The sequence below is a fragment of the Hoplias malabaricus genome, chromosome 3 (genome assembly GCF_029633855.1).
Source record: "Hoplias malabaricus isolate fHopMal1 chromosome 3, fHopMal1.hap1, whole genome shotgun sequence".
Lineage (NCBI taxonomy): Eukaryota > Metazoa > Chordata > Actinopteri > Characiformes > Erythrinidae > Hoplias > Hoplias malabaricus.
This window is the reverse complement of record NC_089802.1, coordinates 47366707-47387520: the sequence shown is the minus strand read 5'-3', so window position 1 is coordinate 47387520 and position 20814 is coordinate 47366707. Positions and strand designations below refer to the sequence as shown.

At 41.2% G+C, this 20814-nt stretch overlaps 1 protein-coding gene across 2 annotated transcripts in view; it reads left to right on the top strand.

The window, feature by feature from the left end:
• grm4 (glutamate receptor, metabotropic 4) overlaps positions 1 to 20814 on the top strand; it is a 217397-nt gene that overhangs the window by 66758 nt on the left and 129825 nt on the right. For both annotated transcript variants that reach the window (XM_066663943.1, XM_066663942.1), the window contains exon 2: positions 14525 to 15338. In XM_066663943.1, the coding sequence (XP_066520040.1) occupies positions 14814 to 15338 (525 nt within the window). In that variant the 5' untranslated portion in view covers positions 14525 to 14813. The remainder of the gene's footprint in view (positions 1 to 14524; positions 15339 to 20814) is intronic.

Here is a 20814-nt window from a genome sequence, read left to right as displayed (position 1 = left end):
TGGGGCGTGTGTGTTTAACTCATATGCGGCTGCATATTGTAGCTAAAAGAACAGCAAAGGTAAAGTATGGTATATTAACATCCATCCTATGTCTATAAAAGTATGTTATTTTGTAAGGTATATAAGATATATTTTTTTTATATTTGTCACTGACCATCTCACCAGGAACGAGAACTCTACACACTCAAATGAAAGGTACGTACAGGTACATTATTGTCACTAAAGGTACAAATAGGGTAATTGTACATTGAAAAGTTGAACATTAGCTTTAAAGTCCGTTTGTGTTCCCTAAAGGTACATTATTCCTCTTCTCCAGAAGGAGAAGTGATTATTTTTAAACCTTCATTACAGAACTATGTAAAAAAGCCCTGGAGATTAAATGAAGCATATAAAATAAACACCATTTTAAAATCTACAATTGTAATAGAATGAGGTACAATTACGTTCCCTAATTAAAGGTACAGAGTATGTACCGTTGAGGGCTCCACCACAGTGACAGTTTTTCTGACAGTATAGAAACAGGAGAAGGTTGGCTCTCAGACCTTTGATTAACATACACCAGCATGATTAAACTAAAACAAAGCACAGCTTTTCAGCTCAGTGCAAACCAGTCTCTGTGATTTTCCTCTGTTTTTAATTCCACAACTTTCTCATTATGACATCGTTTGCAGGCATATTTTTAAGGAAGATGCTGACAAGTAATGAGCCCAAGTGAGTGATAAGAGTTTCGTGTCCTCAGAGCCGCCTCTGTTCCTGCGGCTCAGGGCTTGGCTTGAAAAGCTTTAGCAAGCCTCCTCTGTCTGTCCTATGTGTTGCAGCCTCAGTTTATGAAACTAAGATTTTGAAACAAAATGTGTCAGATGATTTTTAAAATGAAACATCATTGTGATTAATTGCATCACGTTGTGTACTTATTAACCCCCGTTGTTGGATTGTTTGCACATATTGGACCATAGAGTATAGTCATATTCCAAATTATAGACATGAGAGCAGACATAAGGATCTTCATTGGAATGGATTGTTAACTGTCAGAGCAAAGACTTGAGACATTAACAATTTACACAATGGTATATTTCATGGTATAAAGGTATGTACTTGCCAGCTTCACATATCACACACTTTTGGACAGTAATTTTTTTAAGCACTCACTGTTGTCATTGGTCTCACAAAATTTCATTCTGATTTAGACATAGCATGGCTCAGTAAATAATGGAACAGTGATAGAAAATGTAATAGAGATTAAAGACTGAGTAGTAAGTTAGTTAAACTGTAATCTACAAGTGCATGTCTTTGACTGCCACTAAGTCTGTCTTGCTCACCCTCGTTATGCCTTTTACACAGAGAACAGCTTCTGTGGGGGATGGGGAATTGGGAGTGTCTAGCAGCTAGAGCAGAGAATCCCTGGCTTCAGTAAATCTTTATGCATTGTTGACAAGAACAATCTATGAAAACGATATAATGGCGTTATTTTTTTTATATTATTGGTTTATTACCACATTGCATTCGGCTCCCCTTTTGAAAACACACGCAGAGCTGGCCTGAGTTCAGTGCTAAGCTCCTTTTCAGTCATTTTATTTCCCACTTCTTCATTTTTGGCCCTAAAGTCTATTTTGCCCATCAAAACCACTCTTTTATGCTGGTAATAATGTTAGCAAATTGTCTGCATGGACCGCACTGCTCTCTTTCCGAAAACACCAACATTTCTGTTTCTAGCATTCATAAAATAATACTAATGTGCTAAGTGCTAATGTAAAATATATAGACTTGTGGAAACATTATTATCAGTTAGTGCTGTGTAAAGCTAACTGCACCACAGGTGTTGAATGTCTGCCAGATATCTTTAAAATTTCAATTTAATACTACTTTAAATAAATTGAAAGGTCCAGGTCACACAAAAGTGTATATTTATTTTTACAGCACTGTAAGTGTTTTAATGAGAGCTGTATAAGGAGGCCTGTAAATAAGCCTGCTCTATTTGCTACATTATATCTGAGAAAAAGAGCCCCAGACTCAGCAGGTTCTCTCTGAATAATAAAGGTTACTAGCACTAGAAAAAATCAGAAACTATAATGAATTCCACTTCTCAGAAGTGCCTTAGCTTTTCTTTGTTGTGGACAAAAGTGTTTGGGTCAGTCCCACCACCCCCTGCAAATAAAGCCAGTGTGCTTTTCATTGGATCTGCTCATTCCCAGGGGCAGGATTTCCTCTTAGGTCCATCTTGTATCAAAGCACATTTGTTGAAAAAGCATTTCACAGGTACTTCAGAGGCTTGCTTCTAATTCTTTGAAGTAGCACCGAGCTAGAAATGAGGTATGTCCACACTCTGCATTACACTAATATAAAACATGAGGAGGGAGAGTGGAGATACAGTACAGAAACAAGGTAAAACAGAGGGAGGGGCAGCTGCCTTGAAGTAGTAAAGTTGTAAATTGCAAATATTGCTCTTTTTTTGCCTCATTTAGGGGTGACTAAGGGAACTGAGAGGAGAGAGGACTGAGAGGAGTGAGTGCAATTTTCTGGCAAGCCATTTTACCTTTTTTCCCCAATTTCCTCTCCAATTTAATAATTGCCATTTCCGCATTAGCTAGGATTCTCTAAATCATACAATGTTGCCAAGCTGGGAGGGTGAAGACCCACATATTCTTCTTCAGAGACAAGTGATTCCAGCTACTGCTTCTTTTTGAACAGAAGCATAAATGTTTTATTAAACCTTTTGCAAGTATGGTCTATTGCCAAAACAAAGTTACTGATAAAACACATGTCTATGTTCCTTAATGTAAATTTAATCTGTGTTCAGCAAGGAGCCAGGAGAGCTCACTTAGGCCAAGTCTCAAACAGTTCACTTCAGCCTACATAGAGCATTACATTATAAATTAACTGATGTTTATACAGTATAGAGTAAGGTACATAAGATGCATTTTACTTAATATGGTGCATTTTGGTTGCTTGTGCTTTTTGAAGCAATCCAACTTTGGATTTAGGAATAAAATCGTTCAAAGTCTGAGTTATTCCCTTGGCCTAAATTTCAGACTGCTCTAACTCAGTCAATTTCACAAGATTTCACATGGTGAGACCTGGGCACATTGGAACCCATCACATCAAATTTCAGACAGATCCGATTTACAGTTTTCGTAACATAATTGTATGAATTTCCCCCCATAGAAGTATATGGTGGAATATTCGTAAAGGTCAAATTGATGATGTCACAATAGGCAGCTCTCTCATACAACAGCTCCTGCTCCTGTCTCTCACAAACAGTAATGGGAGCAGAGCAATGGAGGAGGCAGGGTACACACCACACACACACACACACACACACGCACACTATACATTCGCCACCATCATAGAATATAAGACCTAACACCAGAGAAAGGATTTTACATGAATCATTACTTTTACAAAAGATCACATCTGGAGTTCTCCAGCACCTTAAGTGATGAATCACTTTAAGTGAGAAAAAAATTTGAGAACCTCTAAGACAAATAAATGATAAATCTTTTACTCAACTCAACATTTACTCAAGTCATTTCCAGCATCCTGAGTGAGGAAGACCACCAACCATTTAAGCTGTTACACTGGTAACACATTTTTTACCTTCAAGGAGTTGATGAAGCCTAGGAGAATATTTAGATGTGATAAGAATAAAAAAAATAAATGAAATGAATAATAATAAACCAACAAACAAACAAATAAATATTTTTTTAATGACGGTGTAGTAAATGTTGTTTGAATTGTACTTCACCAATCCTTCTCACTCTTTTTTTTATTTGCTGCTTTATTTCTCACCTGCCTATTGGTTTAAATACATGTCAAACAATTATTTTGGGCTAGTAGGTGGGGTTTTAGTCATTTCATAGAAGATAATTAACCATGTTGGGGAACAATTCAAGTTAGTTTAACTAGTGTTTTATCTGTCCATAACAAAGAGTTAAACCATCCATCCATCCATCCATCCATTATCCACCGCTTATCCGGGTCCGGGTCGCGGGGGAAGCAGTCGGAGCAAAGAAACCCAGACCTCCCTCTCCCCAGCCACCGACTCCAGCTCCTCCGGGGGTATACCGAGGCGTTCCCAGGCCAGTCAAGACATATAGTTTCTCCAGCGTGTTCTTGGTCTGCCCCGGGGCCTCCTCCTCGTTGGACATGCCCGGAACACCTCTCCAGGAAGGCGTCCAGGAGGCATCCGAACCCTAACCCTATCTCTAAGGGAGAGTCCAGACATCCTGCGGAGAAAACTCATTTCAGCCGCTTGTACCCGCGATCTCGTTCTTTCGGTCACTACCCAAAGCTCGTGACCATAGGTGAGGGTTGGGACGTAGATTGAACGGTAAATCGAGAGCTTTGCTTTTCTGCTCAGCTCTCTCTTCACCACAACGGACCGGTACAGAGCCCGCATTACTGCTGAGGCTGCACCGATCTGCCTGTCAATACCACGCTCCATCTTTCCCTCACTCGTGAACAAGACCCCGAGGTATTTAAACTCCTCCACTTGAGGCAGGATCTCACTTCCAACCTGGAGAGAGCACTCCACCCTTTTCCGACTGAGTATCATGCACTCGGACTTGGAGGTGCTGATCCTCATCCCTACCGCTTCACACTCGGCTGCAAACTGGCCCAGCAAGAGCTGGAGGTCCTGGCCCGATGAAGCCAACAAGACCACATCATCTGCAAAAAGCAGACATGGGATCCTGAGACCACCAAACCGGACACCCTCCGCACTTGGCTATGGCGAGAAATTTTGTCCATAAAAATTGTGAACAGAACTGGTGACAACGGGCAGCCCTGACGGAGTCCAACTCCGACTGGAAACCAGTCGGACTTACTGCCAGCCATACGAACCAGACTCCTGCTCTGTTTGTACAGGGACTGGATAGCTCGTAACAAAGAGCCCAGTACCCCATACTCCCTGAGCACCCCCCACAGAATACCCCGAGGGACACGGTCGAATGCCTTCTCCAGATCCACAAAACACATGTAGACTGGTTGAGCAAACTCCCATGCACCCTCCAGGATCCTAGCGAGGGTAAAGAGCTGGTCCTGTGTTCCACGACCGGGGCGGAATCCGCATTGTTCCTCCTGGATCCGAGGTTCAACTATCAGTCGGACTCTCTTCTCCAGTACCCCCGCATAGACCTTACCGGGGAGGCTGAGTGTGATCCCCCTATAGTTGGAACACACCCTCCGATCCCCCTTTTTAAAAAGGGGAACCACCACCCCAGTCTGCCAGTCCAGAGGCACTGCCCCCGATGTCCACGCGATGTTGCAAAGACGTGTCAACCAGGACAGCCCCACAACATCCAGAGCCTTGAGGAACCCAGGGTGAACCTCATCCACCCCCGGGGCCCTACCACCTTGGCCACTTCAGCCCCAGTGATAGACGAGCCCCCCCCCCCACCCCCCCCCACCGGGGTCCCACCAGCGAATGCGGGGATTGCCACCACGACAGGCACCAACAACCTTGCAGCCACAACTCCGTTTTGCCACCCCAACAATGGAGGTCCAGAACATGGTCCATTCAGACTCAATGTCACCAGCCTCCCCCGGGATGCAGTCGAAGCTCTGCCGGATGTGGGAGTTGAAGATCTTTCTGACAGGTTCCTCTGCCAAACGTTCCCAGCAAACCCTCAGCACACGTTTGGGCCCGCCAGGTCTGTCCGGCATCCTCCCCCGCCATCTGATCCAACTCACCACAAGGTGGTGATCAGTTGACAGCTCAGCGCCTCTCTTCACCCGAGTGTCCAGAACATATGGCCGCAGGTCAGATGATACGACTATAAAGTCGATCATTGAAATGCGGCCTAGGGTGTCCTGATGCCAGGTGTACTTGTGGACACCCTTGTGTTCGAACATGGTGTTCGTAATGGACAAACTGTGACGAGCACAGAAATCCAATAACTGAACACCACTCGGGTTCAGATCAGCGGGGCCGTTCCTCCCAATCACGCCCCTCCAGGTCTCACTGTCATTACCCACGTGAGCGTTGAAGTCCCCCAGCAGAACAATGGAGTCCCCAGAATGAGTGTTCTCCAGCATTCCCTCTAGGGTCCTCAAGAAGGCATGGTACTCTGAACTGCTGTTCGGTGCATAAGCACAAACAACAGTCAGAGCCCTTTCCCCAACCCAAAGGCGCAGGGAAATTACCCTCTCGTCCACTGGGGTAAACCCCAACGTACAGGCGCTAAGCTGGGGGGCTATGAGTAAGCCCACACCTGCCTTACGCCTCTCACCCTGGGCAACTACAGAGTAAAAGAGCATCCAGCCCCTCTCAAGGAGATTGGTTCCAGAGCCCATACTGTGTGTCGAGGTGAGCCCAACTATATCTAGCCGGTACCTCTCAACCTCGCGCACCAGCTCAGGCTCTTTTCCCACCAGAGAGTTTACGTTCCATGTTCCAAAAGCCAGTTTCAGTAACCGAGGATCAGAACGCCAGGGCCCCCGACCCCGACCGCCACCCGATCCACAATGCACCAGACCCGGATTACTACCTCTTCCACAGGTGGTGGGCCCATGGGAGAGTGGACCCATGTATCTCCTTCGGGCTAAGCCCGGCCGGACCCCATAGGTGAAAGTCCGGCTACGAGGCGCTCGCCAAGGAGCCCCTCCCCCAGGCCTGGCTCCAGGGTGAGGCCCCGGTAACCCTGCTCCGGGCAAGGGAGGCTGTGTCCATGTTATTAACTTTTTCATCCGTGTCTTTATGGATCACTCTTTGTCTCTCCCATCACCTAGGACCAATTTGCCTTGGGAGACCCTACCAGGGGCTACTGCCCCCGACAACATAGCTCCTAGGCTCACGCAGGCACGCAAACCCCTCCACCACATTAAGGTGGTGATCCAAGGAGGAGAAGAGTTAAACCACATTTATGAAATGGTTACATGCATCTAAGGTACGGTAAAAAGTGTAGTGCATGTTTATCTTTGCTAGGTCACTGTATTGTAAATTAATATTTTTAATTCCATCAGCATGTGAGCATCTGTAATTTCTCAGTAATACAGAGTTAAATGTAAACTTCTTGTCTGTCTAAAGTCTGGATTAAAAGAATCAAAAGTTTAATTGGGAAAATACAGGATGCATAGAATGTTTCTAGGGGACAAGGGCCCCTCACTCTCACAGCCAAGTATCTGTCTCCTGTAATTTTTCATAATAGTCTCAGTTTAGTTTAGTGCTGGTGCTTTAGAGATTTATGGTTTTGCCTGTAATGTGTACAACAGCAATGAATGTAAATGTCATGGTGTTTTTAAAACAAGTGTCAGAGCACGATGTTGCACACTCTGTAAACCAAGATGCCAAAACTAACTGAACAAAATCAACTAGTGGCCATCTTTTCAAAATACAAAGTTCTCCCACCAGGGTTTGCTTGTTTGTTTCTTTTGTTATGTTTACAGTAAATACAGAGAAAAACAGATCTCAGCTCTTTTCAGTGTCAGCTCAGCTCACCAGTAGGAGTCGTTCTTTGAGCTGTCAAATGGCTCTTTATTCAGGAACACTGCCTGGTTTTTACAGGTTCTGGTCATAAAATTAGTATAATGAAATATATATGAAAGTAATGAAAAAGTTGATTTATTTCAGTAATTCCATTTAAAAAGTGAAACTTGTATATTATACTCATTACACACAGACTGATATAATTCAAGTGTTTATTTCTTTTAATTTGATGATTATAACTGACAACTAGTGAAAACCCCAAATTCAATATCTCAGAAAAGTAGAATATTACTTAAGGATTTTTAGAAATGCTGGCCAACTGAAAAGTATGAACATGTACAGCATTCAATACTTAGTTTGGGGCTTCTTTTGCCTGAATTACTGCAGCAATGCGGCGTGGCGTGGAGTCCATCAGTCTGTGGCACTGCTCAGGTGTTATGAGGGCCCAGGTTGCTCTGACAGTGGCCTTCAGCTCTTCTGCATTGTTGGGTCTAGTGTATTGCATCTTCCTCTTCACAATACCCCATATATTTTCTATGGGGTTAAGGTCAGGCGAGTTTGCTGGCCAATTAAGAACAGGAACACCATGGTCCTTAAACAAGGCACTGGTAGCTTTGGCACTGTATGCAGCTGCCAAATCCTGTTGGAAAATTGTATTGATATCATCATGATATTCTAATTTTACGACCAGTACTGGTAGATTTCAAACAGGTCTTAGAGCTGGCTTATAGCCATCTTCTTCACTCTCTTACTCTCTCATTCACTCACTCACATACATACCCCTTTACTTTTTTTCTACCACAAGAGGTGCTATTGCTCACAATCTGAAATGTAGACATTGCTCCACTATGGGGTGGTGACATGCTTTGCATTCATGAAATATTTGTCTTTCTTTCATTTTAAAGTCTGCTTTCAATTGGTCTGCATTTTGTTTTTGAAAACTGTTATAATGAACATGGAACTGTGAAATATGTTACAGTAAGAAATGGGCCATGCACAGGTCTTACAGGCCAAACTAATTTTTTGGGACATAACACATAGCAAATAATTAACAGTGGTAGTTCCTAATCTTGTCAGGGCATGGAGAGTGAAGATAATATCTGTTGAATTAAACATGCTTACATAGATGGTGTTTTTTTGTGCGCTCTGGTTTATTTTCAATTAGGAAAACCAGTGCCCTTTGGCAAAATTTACTGCAGAACACTGCAATAGGCAATTGTTTGTGAGATGTTTATGTATAACCTCCCAAAAGTGTGTTCTTATTCTGTTGATCCAAGCACGCTGTTAATTTCAGGACATCTGGGGTCTTGACTGTGTAAATGCACTGAATTTCCAGGTTTACCTAAAGTAAGTGAGGGGAATCAATGAATCTACAAGCATATTTATCATCTATTACTGTTCAGTAGTATCTGTAAGGTTACAAATCTTAACATTTTATAATGTATGTATTTTATAATTTATTTCTATCCGTAAAATTCCATAATACTCTGTGTTTATTATGACTTCTGTACTTTACTAAGGTAAATTTTACAGGCGAATACGTTGTGACATATTTCTATATATTTAGGCATTTAAAACACGTTATATTCTTCATTTCCACAGAGTACAATAAGTCATGATGTGACAACTTTATTTAAAACAAAACCTTCAGAAGCAAATCATACAAACTGCTCCAGTGTGATCTTCATGTCTATCTACATTTCAGTTCTTTGTTTTTCTGATGACATGGAGCTGATGCTGCATAACAGTCATTTTCTAGAACTGAAAATAGAACTCACTCTTTGAGAAAGGCAAAACCCAACTATAAATGGGTTAAAACTCAAATTTCAGTCTGTAAGCGAAAGCAGGTCTGACAGTAACAAACAAGGCTTTTGCTGGTAATAATGAAAACCACACAGTTTCACCACAGATACTTTAAGTATTTTAATTAGATCTCCAAAATTAAAACATATACAATGCTATGAAGCAACCCAGATATTCGTAAGATTTGTATTTTATGATTCTTATTTATTTTTTACGTACACTAAACTAGCTCCCACCCACTGATGGCTCTGTATTTCTAATCTATTCAAACTCTTTCTTATATGCTTAAAGAGGTGTTATAGAAAGAGCTCTGTAAACATTAACAAAAGAAAAGCCTGTCATTTATTATTAAGGTCTGGGTGATAAACCATCAGCAATATGTAGAAACACATCATTGTTATGGACACACCCCAAGGTGCTGTCTCCTCCCTCAAGCCACAGTTGGGGTGCCCTTGAACAAGGCACCTGACCCCCAGCTGCTTATGGGTGCTGGGGATGGCTGCCTGCTGCTCCAGATGTCCCTGCCCCTGACACACACACAAATACCTGCAGTGAACACACACCTAGAGTGGCAAGCAACCATCCCCAGCACCCGAGGAGCAGTTGAGAGTTAGGTGCTTTGTTTAAGGACAGTTCATTTGTGGACTGAATGCTGTTTCTTCATTCCCAATGGCACAGTTCTCCTGCCAATTATGAGGATCGAGTCTGTGACCTTCCAGTTAGGCCAAAGCTGCCTGTGTTTATGTGTGTGTGTGTGTGCATGCGTGTGTGTGTGTGTGTGTATTCTCAGCCATGGAGTGGTTAAATGCAGAAGATAAATGTCGTTGTACAAAGACCAATAATGGCATGTTAAAAGAACGCTTAGTAGATAAATAAGATGAAATCAGAAATGAACATGTACATCCCCAAAGGGCAAATGATTAATGGACATGTACCAATCCTGGGGATGGTCTTTTAGTCAAATAGTTGTGAACTCATATTGAGACCAGGTTGCATTATTTATAGCTTACACAAGTCATGAAAATCAAATTACAGAGCAGAGAGCTCCCTGGTGTGTGGCTGGGGGTGAAAGCAGTTCATTATTGAGTGGTGTTTATGTTCTGAAGGTGCTGTGTAGGCTAGTGATTGAACAGCGACTTAAATTTTAACCTGTGCACTCTCACAGCAAATGTTCCATAATGACAGCCATGCACATTTTATTAAAGCTTAAAGTGACTGCTCACTTTTTGTAAGGAAAAAAAAAGTTACAGAATTTATTTTGAACAGCTCAAATGAAGTAGGGCTCACGGTCGGGGCAGAACAGCTGTCTTAAAAGGAAGAAACACATCCAAACACACCTTCAACAGATTTGTGCAGCTCCATATTGAGAATAATCAGTGCATGACAGTTTAACTAAATCGATTTTTAGCGATTTCACATTTACAGAGAATAAAAGAAATGCACAGGCTCTTGAAAGATGGTCCTCCAGTTCAAACTGCCCACCCCTGTTGTGCATCAATAAAAAAGTATAAATAAAAGAGCCGTTGGGGAGTGGATTGTTGTAGAAGAATGCAGCTGCTGCTTCTGCATCTGACTGAGTCCTAAAAGAACATCCACTTATTCTGAAGCAAATCTGCTTCCATTTTGCTTTTCTTTAAAGCTGATGTTGGATGAATTTTTATTCAATGAGAATAACTGCTCATGTCATCGCTGTCTGGAGCAGAACCTGCAGAGCTGGAGACATAATGTGTTTACTCCCCCACTATATCAAACCTGCTTATTTCACTTACAGGGGTCAGATGTGAACTACAAGTCAATAGCATTTGATTTTTTCTGAAAAAGTGAAATGCATTTTAAATATTCAGTTTATTACATTAATCCTACCCTATTACTCACCACTTAAAGAATGTATCTGAACTTAAAGTTACCTTCATCCAATGCACTGTTACTACACAAAGAACATTTTTAAAGGTAAGGAATCAGGTAAATAACCCCTTTTTATACACCTTTTTTTACATATTGTATTAAAGCTGAGCTTCTAAGAGCAAAACCACTTCTCCGTCTCAGCTTGACCACACTCTGGATCCTGAGAGACATTAAGTAGATGCTTAGCTTTGGCTGAACTTACCTGATGGGACCTCAGCTCATTAACATTGCTCTATTCTACCCAAAATAACCCTTTGCAGATCAAGTGCAGTGCCAGTTCCACTGAGAAAGAATGTCTGATTTAGGCTTTTAAAAATTGAAAAATTAATCTTACAACCAATTAAACAAAGACAGAGTAATTAGCGTGTTAGTTCAGTTGGGGAGCTATTAGCAAAGCAAGTGGCGTGACATCATCTGTTGCATCTGGTTCCTTTGTTTATTTTGAAGGTTCCTCAACATGCATAGTAATGGTTTGTATGGTGCTGTTTATCCATTTACATCAAATAGGTTAATCTACATTTTTTGTTTGAACAAATTATAAAGTACAGAATCTTCACTGCTTCAAGTGATGCTGATTTTTATTTATTTATTTATGTTTGCTTTGTTTTATTTTTGTTTGTTTCAGGAGTCAAACGTATTTTTATTACCATCCAAATGTAGAAAACTATATTTATTAATCGAAATACTTCATTTACTTATTTATACTAATAAATAATACTTTTTTTTTTCTATTAATTGTAACATGGTAATTGTAACAGGGTGTATTCCTGCCTCGAGCCCAATGATTCCAGTTAAGCTCTGGACCCACCGAGACTCGAAGCGATTGCAGATAATGAATAATGAATAATTGTAACATGATGTCAAACTAAATTGTGTGGCCCCTGCATGTTATAATTAATGCTCTGCAGAGGGATCCTACCAGATATGGGTGGATATGTTTAAAACACATTTTGTATGAAATCTCTGATATCAGACACTTGGTGATCCAGGACCCTAGGTGTCAGCTGTTTGATAATATGAAGAAGACCTGGGGTTGTGGGTTCAAACCTTGCCTGGGGTCACTATCTGTGAGCAATTCTGCTGTGCTCTTTGTGATGGTGTGTTCTCTCTGTGACTACATGGGTTTCCTCTGGGTGCTCTGGTTACCTCCCTCAGTACAAAAACATATGCAAACGGAGGACTGGATGTCTGAAATTGGCCTGAGGTGTGAGTTTTTGGTGAATGTGTGTGTGTGAAGCCCTGCTATGTACTGACACCCTGGATAACGCAGTTACACATTCTGAAAATGAATGAACGAAAGTTGAAGATGACTTTTCCTTTCCATTTAGGAGATATGAGTTTTTATATCTGACAGCAATGATATGTTTGTTTTTAAAAGTGGAAAGGAATTCCATGAAAAACTGAATCGATGTTAACAGGCCTTAACGCTGTCATTTGTCAGAACTGTTTGTATCTGAACACGGCCCAAAACAAATGCAAATAGCACATTTGTGTGTAGATTTGAATGTGCTGTTTAAAACGGAGTGAGAAAGCGGCACAGCTGAGTGAACTCGTTCAGTTCTGACACATATGGGTTTCATGCAGACTTTCAAATGTGGTGAAAATTCCATTCCCTTCAATGGTGGTATGACTATAAATGCTTCCACTTGATGAAACGGCAAGCAATTTTATACTGATAGCCCACTCTTTAGTCTCTTTTCCATCTGTTTGTCTCCACTGATATTTGCAAAGCTGCTTCTGCTGCTGTGGGTTTACAGCTCCAGCTCTGAAGTTGGTCTAAAATTTAGACTGTTTGCCTTTTTGCTGGTTTTTGCCCCTTCCTTCAGATAAACTCTTGTTCCTTTTCTCCTTGTGAAAATAAAAGCACTTCAGTTGTACGGCTTAAGGCTTGTCCATTAATTCTTACTTTCGCTGTGCAGCCCCCTTCCCCTGAGACCTTCATTTTTACATTTTAGCACTTAAGGTGCATATATTGATTTTTTGGACCCATAGTTTCTTTTTCATCCCTTCAGCCCATTAAGACCTCATCTTTGCTTTGCAACAGCAAGCTATAGCCAATTTTTTTTCCTAATTATTTATTTGCATACTGAATGCCCTGCATCCTTCCATTGCATTTAGACCCTGCCTACAGTTTCACCTAATCCTAAAGGGCTTTATACACCTCTAGTCAGCATTAGGCACTGAGCATGGTGACGTTAGGCTCTTGTGCAGCCAGTCCCATTGGAATGGCTGTGCTTTTCTGTAAAGTCTGTGCAATTGAATGCTTGTGTACACAGTGGGTCCACCTTAAAGTACACACTTTTAAAGGTATGCCAGTGGTTTAAAAGTCCAGTTGTGTTCTCTAAAGATACATTACATTCTCTTCTCCAAAAAAAGGGGGTGAATATTTGTAATCTTTCATTATACAACTGTGTAAAAGAAAAGAAAATCAGAAATGTCCTGGGCGGTGGTGCAGCAGGTAGTGTCACAGTCACACCGCTCCAGGGGCCTGGAGGTTGTGGGTTTGATTCCTGCTCCGGTTGACTGTCTGTGAGGAGTTTGGTGTGTTCTCCCCGTGTCCATGTGGGTTTGCTCCGGGTGCTCCGGTTTCCTCCCACAGTCCAAAAACACACGTTGGTAGGTGGACTGGCGACACAAAATTTTCCATAGGTGTGTGTGTTGCCCTGTGAAGGACTAGCGCCCCCTCCAGGGTGAGTTCCTGCTATGCACCCAATGATTCAGGGTAGACTCTGGATCCACCATGACCCTTAAGTGGATAAGCGGTTACAGACAATAAAAAAATGAATAAAAGTCCTGGAGATGAAATCAATTGTATAAAATTAACTCAAATTTCATACCTACAATTATTATAGAATATGGTACAATTATGTTCCCTAACTAAAAGTACGGAATATGCAGATACTACCACAGTGACAAGTTTTTGAGAGTGTAGGTTTGACTAATCAGAATAGCTGTCCATTGTAATTAAAATAAGAGGCTACTTCTGAGGGTGAGATATTTCCTGTCAATGAAGTTGGCTTCATTCTCTTTATGGAGGCTTGCCTGTTTAGATTACTGAAGTGAAAATGTATTATGTAAAAATTCCAGCACACAGCAAAGCAGTGGTTCATCAGAATGCAGCTCCTTCATTCAGAATGTTGAAAAGAGACATGCGGGAGCTAACACTCATTCCTTCCGACCTTGGGAGCCCATAGCAACCTTTTAAATTCAAGATACACAGAGAGGGAGGGGATGTGGGAGAGAGGTGGAAAGAGGGAGAGAAAAAAAGCAGTTTTCAGTGAAGAGCTGTGAACGAACGGTGAGAAGGTAAACTTAAATTGTTGCAATGCCCAAACCAATACAGGAGCTTCTGACATGCTTTCTTCCTTCTTTTTTTGTCTTGTCATTTTCTAGGGATTGCCTGGTTGTGGACAAAGCCTCAGAAACCCTTTGGCCTCAGAGTCAAACCTGTATTCATCTCTCTCTGCTGAAATTGCAAACCTTGTGGAACGGAAGGATTCGTGTTTAATTTTTAACCTGATCATCATGGGTAGAGAGACACATGCCATGTGCTAGAAGATCTCTCGTCTTTAAATAAAACATAATAAAATGATCCTCAAAAGACTCCTTAATTGACCACCTCCAAATCAACAGAGAGACTCTTATTTGAAACATATAACCTATAATCAAGCAAACACTGGAAATGTCTCTTCCCTTGGTCAATGTGAGTGGATGGACCATCCGGTTTGGTTGGCCTTTGCTGCTTCTTCTCAGTGTCTTCTTGGTCTCATTGGCAGCCAGACCCAAAGGCCCAGGCCACACCCATCTGAACTCTATCCGCATCGATGGAGACATTTCACTGGGGGGGCTTTTTCCAGTCCACGCAAGAGGCCACAATGGAAAGCCCTGTGGGGAGCTGAAAAAGGAGAAGGGCATCCATCGTCTGGAAGCCATGCTTTTCGCTCTTGACCGCATCAACAATGACCACGAGTTGCTCCCCAACATCACACTGGGAGCCCGAATCCTGGACACCTGCTCACGGGACACTCACGCTCTGGAGCAGTCCCTCACCTTCGTCCAGGCGCTCATTGAGAAGGATGGGACAGATGTCAAGTGTCAGGGAGGAGGATCTCCCATCATCACAAAGCCAGAGAGAGTTGTTGGGGTCATCGGCGCGTCCTCCAGCTCGGTGTCCATCATGGTGGCCAACATCCTTCGCCTGTTTAAGGTAAGCCCAGTGATGAGGACCTGCTTTGATTTCAACTGGCCTGAACACTCATGGATATCTGCAAATATTCCGGTCAAATTTAGACATGACAAATGTTCTTCAGCTTCTACTGTAAATGTTTAGATGTAAACATGTTAGGAACAGAAAATCTGTAGGTGTTTATTCACTAGGCTACATGAAGGCTACAGAAACTTGATCTATTAACACTTATCAAATATTCCATCATATAAACCATTTTAATGGACTCTTGAGGTGAACCTTCATAGCTGTCTAAGTAGGTTTATGTCAGTGTTCTGTAAGTGTATAAAAGTGTCATGGGAAATAACTGGTTGGCTTACGACCCCATACCATGAAGAAATCTGAAACTTCAAAACTTGAAAAGGGTTCTCCTGGTAAGGGGAAACAGCAACCTTGAGGAACATGGATGGCTTGCCCTGAAGCGGGTGAATGCCTCTCACTCTATGGAAGCTAAAGGTCTGACCTCAAAGGATACCATCCACTTGCCAGAGGTGGTATATAAACAGAGTTTGTTCAGTAGGTAGAATATATGTCCAAAATGCTGAGCAAACTGTCAGGTCAAAAAGGCCATCTGCCTTAAACGACTGACGTAGTTATCTGTCTAATTAAAAAACAATAAAACATATTTAAAAGATTTCACAGACAGAGGTTTCAGGTTAAAAGAGAACAAGTTTCATCCTTTATTAAATCAGGTTAATGTATAGACACATTAACTTGGGTAGGTGTAGGAAGACATACAAAAAAAGCATTTGCGAAACTTTCATTTTATACAGTATTCAGGGGTGATACCCACCTTTTTCACACACTCCATAGGCTAAGTTGGATCCCACTACAACCATAAGGTACCTTATTCCCCATATACATATAAGGACTTCCACTTCCTGTTAGCTGTTCAGGCATTGTTCATTGGACACAATTATGTTAAAAAATGTTTGTGTGCTTTTTAGAAAAGTTTCTTAGCTATAATCAAGGCCAGTTTACTCTTTCCCATACTCCCTTTTCTTCTCATTAATTATGTTTCTGTTTTTCACAAACTCGCAGCCTTTGACAATCTCTTGACTAACACCTGGCTTCTCTTTGTCCTCCCAAATACATCACACCCCTTAATAATTATTTCCAAATGAAGTGATTTTTTTAGGTTGCTGAATATTCATTATTTGTTATATTATTAACAATGGTTTCATTATTTTCCAGACAGTTTTTACAAAATAACAATCTCAGGCTGGTCCTTTCTCACAGTTGCCCTGTCTGCTAATAAGGGAAATTGATAATAAAAGTTTAAAAGCTATCATTGTCTCAGGCCTCTGCCTTGGATCCGGCAGGTGCTTTGATAACAGGACTCAGTTTTTGTAAGAGCCTTTGTTCACATAAAAAGTGTATGTGTAATGGTTACCAGAATTCTGCTGAACACTGGGCTTCTTTAGTGTCACTGATAAGCTTTCTCAGGCCTCACAGAGCACACAGGCCAACTCAGAGAGAACCAGCTTCACAATTACATCATTATCAATTATAGTATTTTGCATTAAACAACATTATTTTATCATTTGTGTAACTCCATATTTAATAATTAAGTCAATGTTTTAGCCATTCAGCTATATCAAAAACCACAGCTTATACCACCTCAAGAGCAAGTTGATGGTTGTGTTTCTGTGGTAATGTAAGCAAACTAGTGGTTCCCTATCACGGCTTTGCAGGGAGGATGATGGGACAGACGCAAATGCAAGGAATTTTTTTTAAACAAAGACAGAATCAAAATAAACATGGGTAATATATACAGACGGAAATAAAGACAAAACTAACTAAACAGAGTTAATAAAGGACGGACAGGGAAGAGCCATGAACCGGGGTAGACACTTGTGAACAGAAAGACCATGAAACACACATCTACGCACACAACACCAGAACAAGGAGCACTCAAACTACAGGGGGAACACCTGGAGACAATAACGGGACAGAGGCAGGACTAAGGTGGGACTAGGGTGGAGACATGAACAATAACAAACAGAGCCATGTGCTAAGTGAGCACATGGTAGGGAAAACAGACACGACAGGACAAGGGCGTGACATTCCCACTGTCAGAGAAATAAAATATAAGGGCCATACTGTTTTAACAGATTGCATGAGGTATTTTATAGAATTTTCCAGAACAACATAAATAATATGCACAGTGCTGGTAGACTGGAAAATTAGATCCCAGACATACTTTCATTACCTTCCTATAGTAATCACAGTGTAATTGCTTTCTAATTTAATCCATCCTTTACCTATTTCAGCATGGCCTGATTGTCATAACTACATAATTACACAGTTTAACTGAACATGTATGGCACATAGGACATTAAACAACTCAGCTTATGCCGCACCTAATGCACTTTCTGTATTCATGCAGTGTTGTGATCATGTAAATGAATTAGTTCATATGCTGACAGAATACAAACTGTGGCATTAACACAGAACCATTCAGTGAGAGCTAGCCAATCATCACGTTAACACCATGCTGGCTGATTCCTCCCAAAATTCAAAATGAACAAAGTGCCTCCACTCAGTATTTATTCGTCTTATTCATTTTGCCTCATAATTTCATCTCCATTTTCACACATTTTTCTTGATACTTTATCACTCGCTCACTTTTGAATTAGCAAGTGGCTTTTTCCATTTCCAAAGATCCAGCATTTTCCAGACATATGTGCTCTTTGTTATGAATGGTAATATTTCAATTTGATGAATGTTAAACAGCACACGTTTGATGAACACTTGAGGGGAAAAAAATATGAATATGCAAATTAAGCAGCAGATTCAGCCCAGGCACGAAAACAGACATGGATGACAAAAAAAAAAAGGAGTGTGAACAAAAACGTCATATACAAAGCCTCTGTTCTTCAGATAAAGAGTCTCTTTTTAGCCTAACTCAGTATGTACAATATCTAAAGGGTCCAAGTGGAAAAACAATTTTCCTTGCTTTTTTTTTTTGTGTTTGATGTAGTAAATCAACATGGTTAATGTTAATATTTCAAAGCAAGCCATTCATACATATAGTTATATACCAAGCTATATAAATGGCCCAGTTTCAATTTGATGCTCTTGCAATCTCACAAAAATGCATTTACATCCATCTGTCTATTCTGCTTAAAGCATTTTCATTCACTTTGAAGTTATGGGTGTCCCACCCAAAGGCTGCTTTTGGAACAAAGCATTTAAAAAGGATTATATTTCATTTACATACATTGATTGAGAGTGTCAAAAACTTGAGTAAGTGTCTTAAAATTATTACTTATTTTTCGAAATGTTGGACTTTGTATCTCATAATAACATTTTACCTTGAGGAATATGTGCTATTACAAGACCTTAACTCAGTAATTTCACAAAATATCATTATCAGTTATAACCAAGTGATGGAAAAGGTTTAAGACCAGTTTCCTTTTAAATTGCAAAAAACAAAAATAGAAATGAGGGGGGAATAAATACAAGCTCACCTGGCCTGTAAAGCCTGTGTTAAACAGGTGGGGAATCATTGCCATATCACTGACTTTAGCATGTGTTTGGGTTAGTGTAGAGGGTTACAGGGAGCTGAGTGAGGCTGCATTGTTGGTGCCACTTTGAGTGGAGAAGATGAGCTAGCTGTGTGTATTTATTTATTTATTCATTTGACTTGCCAGAAATATTTGGAATCATTTAAAACCTCTCCTTCTGGAACCACATCTGTTGTGGTGGTTATTGCTCTAGCTAAAACAAAAAAACTAAATAATTTAATAAATATATAATTTCCACCCCTCCCTCAGACCAGCAAAACAAAAAAAAGCAATTATAGAAATAAAAAGATCATAGATTCTTCAATGAGTTTCAGAAGGCTGTGGCTGCTAACAAATATTTCAGCGTGCTGTTGAGTATTAGAATCACACCTGTTCTCAGTACAGCTCCATGAATAATGGAGAAATCTCTCTTTAACGGTGAACACTATCTCCTGCTGGCCTGGAGTCAGCTCTCTTGATCTGCTCTCGCTCCACAGCCCGGGCCTATACCCACAGACAGCTGCTCGCTGTTAAATGGATATTTACTCAGCCACACAGTGCCATTCATCAGAGAGAGAGGTGTGATCAAAGACAGATCACAGGCAGGGGAGTGGGGTGGTGACTGTGGGGGAATGAGGTGGGGGGGCTGACTTAGAGGGGGCAGGAACGCACCGGTATTGTGGCACTGATGACAAGCCCTGGGCGCAAATGCTGCGATAAGCACATTTAAAGCTCCCAGCTAAAACACTGACATTGCTGAGGAGAGAGAGAAAGAGAGAGCGAGAGAGAGAGAGAGAGAGAGAGAGAGAGAGAGAGAGAGAGAGAGAGAGAGAGAGAGAGAGAGAGAGAGAGCTAAGAGTGGGAGACCTAGCAATGATATGCCAGGATCTCCATATTATGTACACATTAAATGTAGTATCTGTTCACTTCTTAAAATATACTATATGTCCATTGAACCATTCTTCTGAAAACACAAGGGTAGTTTGCCCACTCTGCTGTGCTAACAGCCTCTAATCTTCTGGAATGTCTTTACACACAATGTCTGAACATTGGTGTCCGAATCTGATTGTATTCAATCACGGAATCATTAGTGAGATTTAAAATTGTACAAACTGTGTGTCAGCAGTGGGTGGTCTTAGTAGAGGGAATTACCAAGTATCTACAAACCCTTGGTCATATGGTGTATCTAAAAGTTATATTTCCCTTCTTGAGCTTGGTAACTAGTTGAATTTTCCATCCTGGACTCTCATTCGTCTGATTTTCCAATTCATATGTCCCTCCTGGGCTCTGATTTTGATTTTGATGCTTTGGTTGGCTGTTTGAATTGGACTTCCTGTGCTCTGATTGGGTAGGTGAGTTTCCTCTCCTGCCTGATCAGGCAAGGCTAGTAACAACATAATTAAAGTGATTACTGAGGCTTTTCTGAGAGACCTGTGAGGAACAGCAAAAGGTCTTCACAGAATTAAATGTAAATCAATTACTCTGAATCATCCTCACAGTTTTCAATACAGAAGACTTTTAATGAGCTCATCTCGCAGTAAAATCGCAACTCCAAGTCAGAATGTTGGATCCCTCTCTGTCCAGCGTAGGCCTATAACAATGGAGTGATTTTACAGTATGTTACAATTATCACATTTGACTTTTTAAACAAAAGGGACAGAGAGTGTGATGTTTAAGACTGTGTGATCCGTCTCGTGCCTTGGATCACTGCGTCTGAGGTGAGATGGGCTGTGGTAGGTGGGGTGTTCTCTCTACGTCTGCAAAGGTTTCCACTAGGTGCAACAATCCAAAAGCACATGTTGGTAGGTTGACTTGCTAGGAGAAATCATCCCTAGGTTTGAGTGAATGATGCTCTGTAATCTAAGGGTCCAGGATCCCAAGCAGGTTCTAGACACACTATCACCCTGATCAAGATGAAGTAGTTACAGATAATGAATACATTTATAATA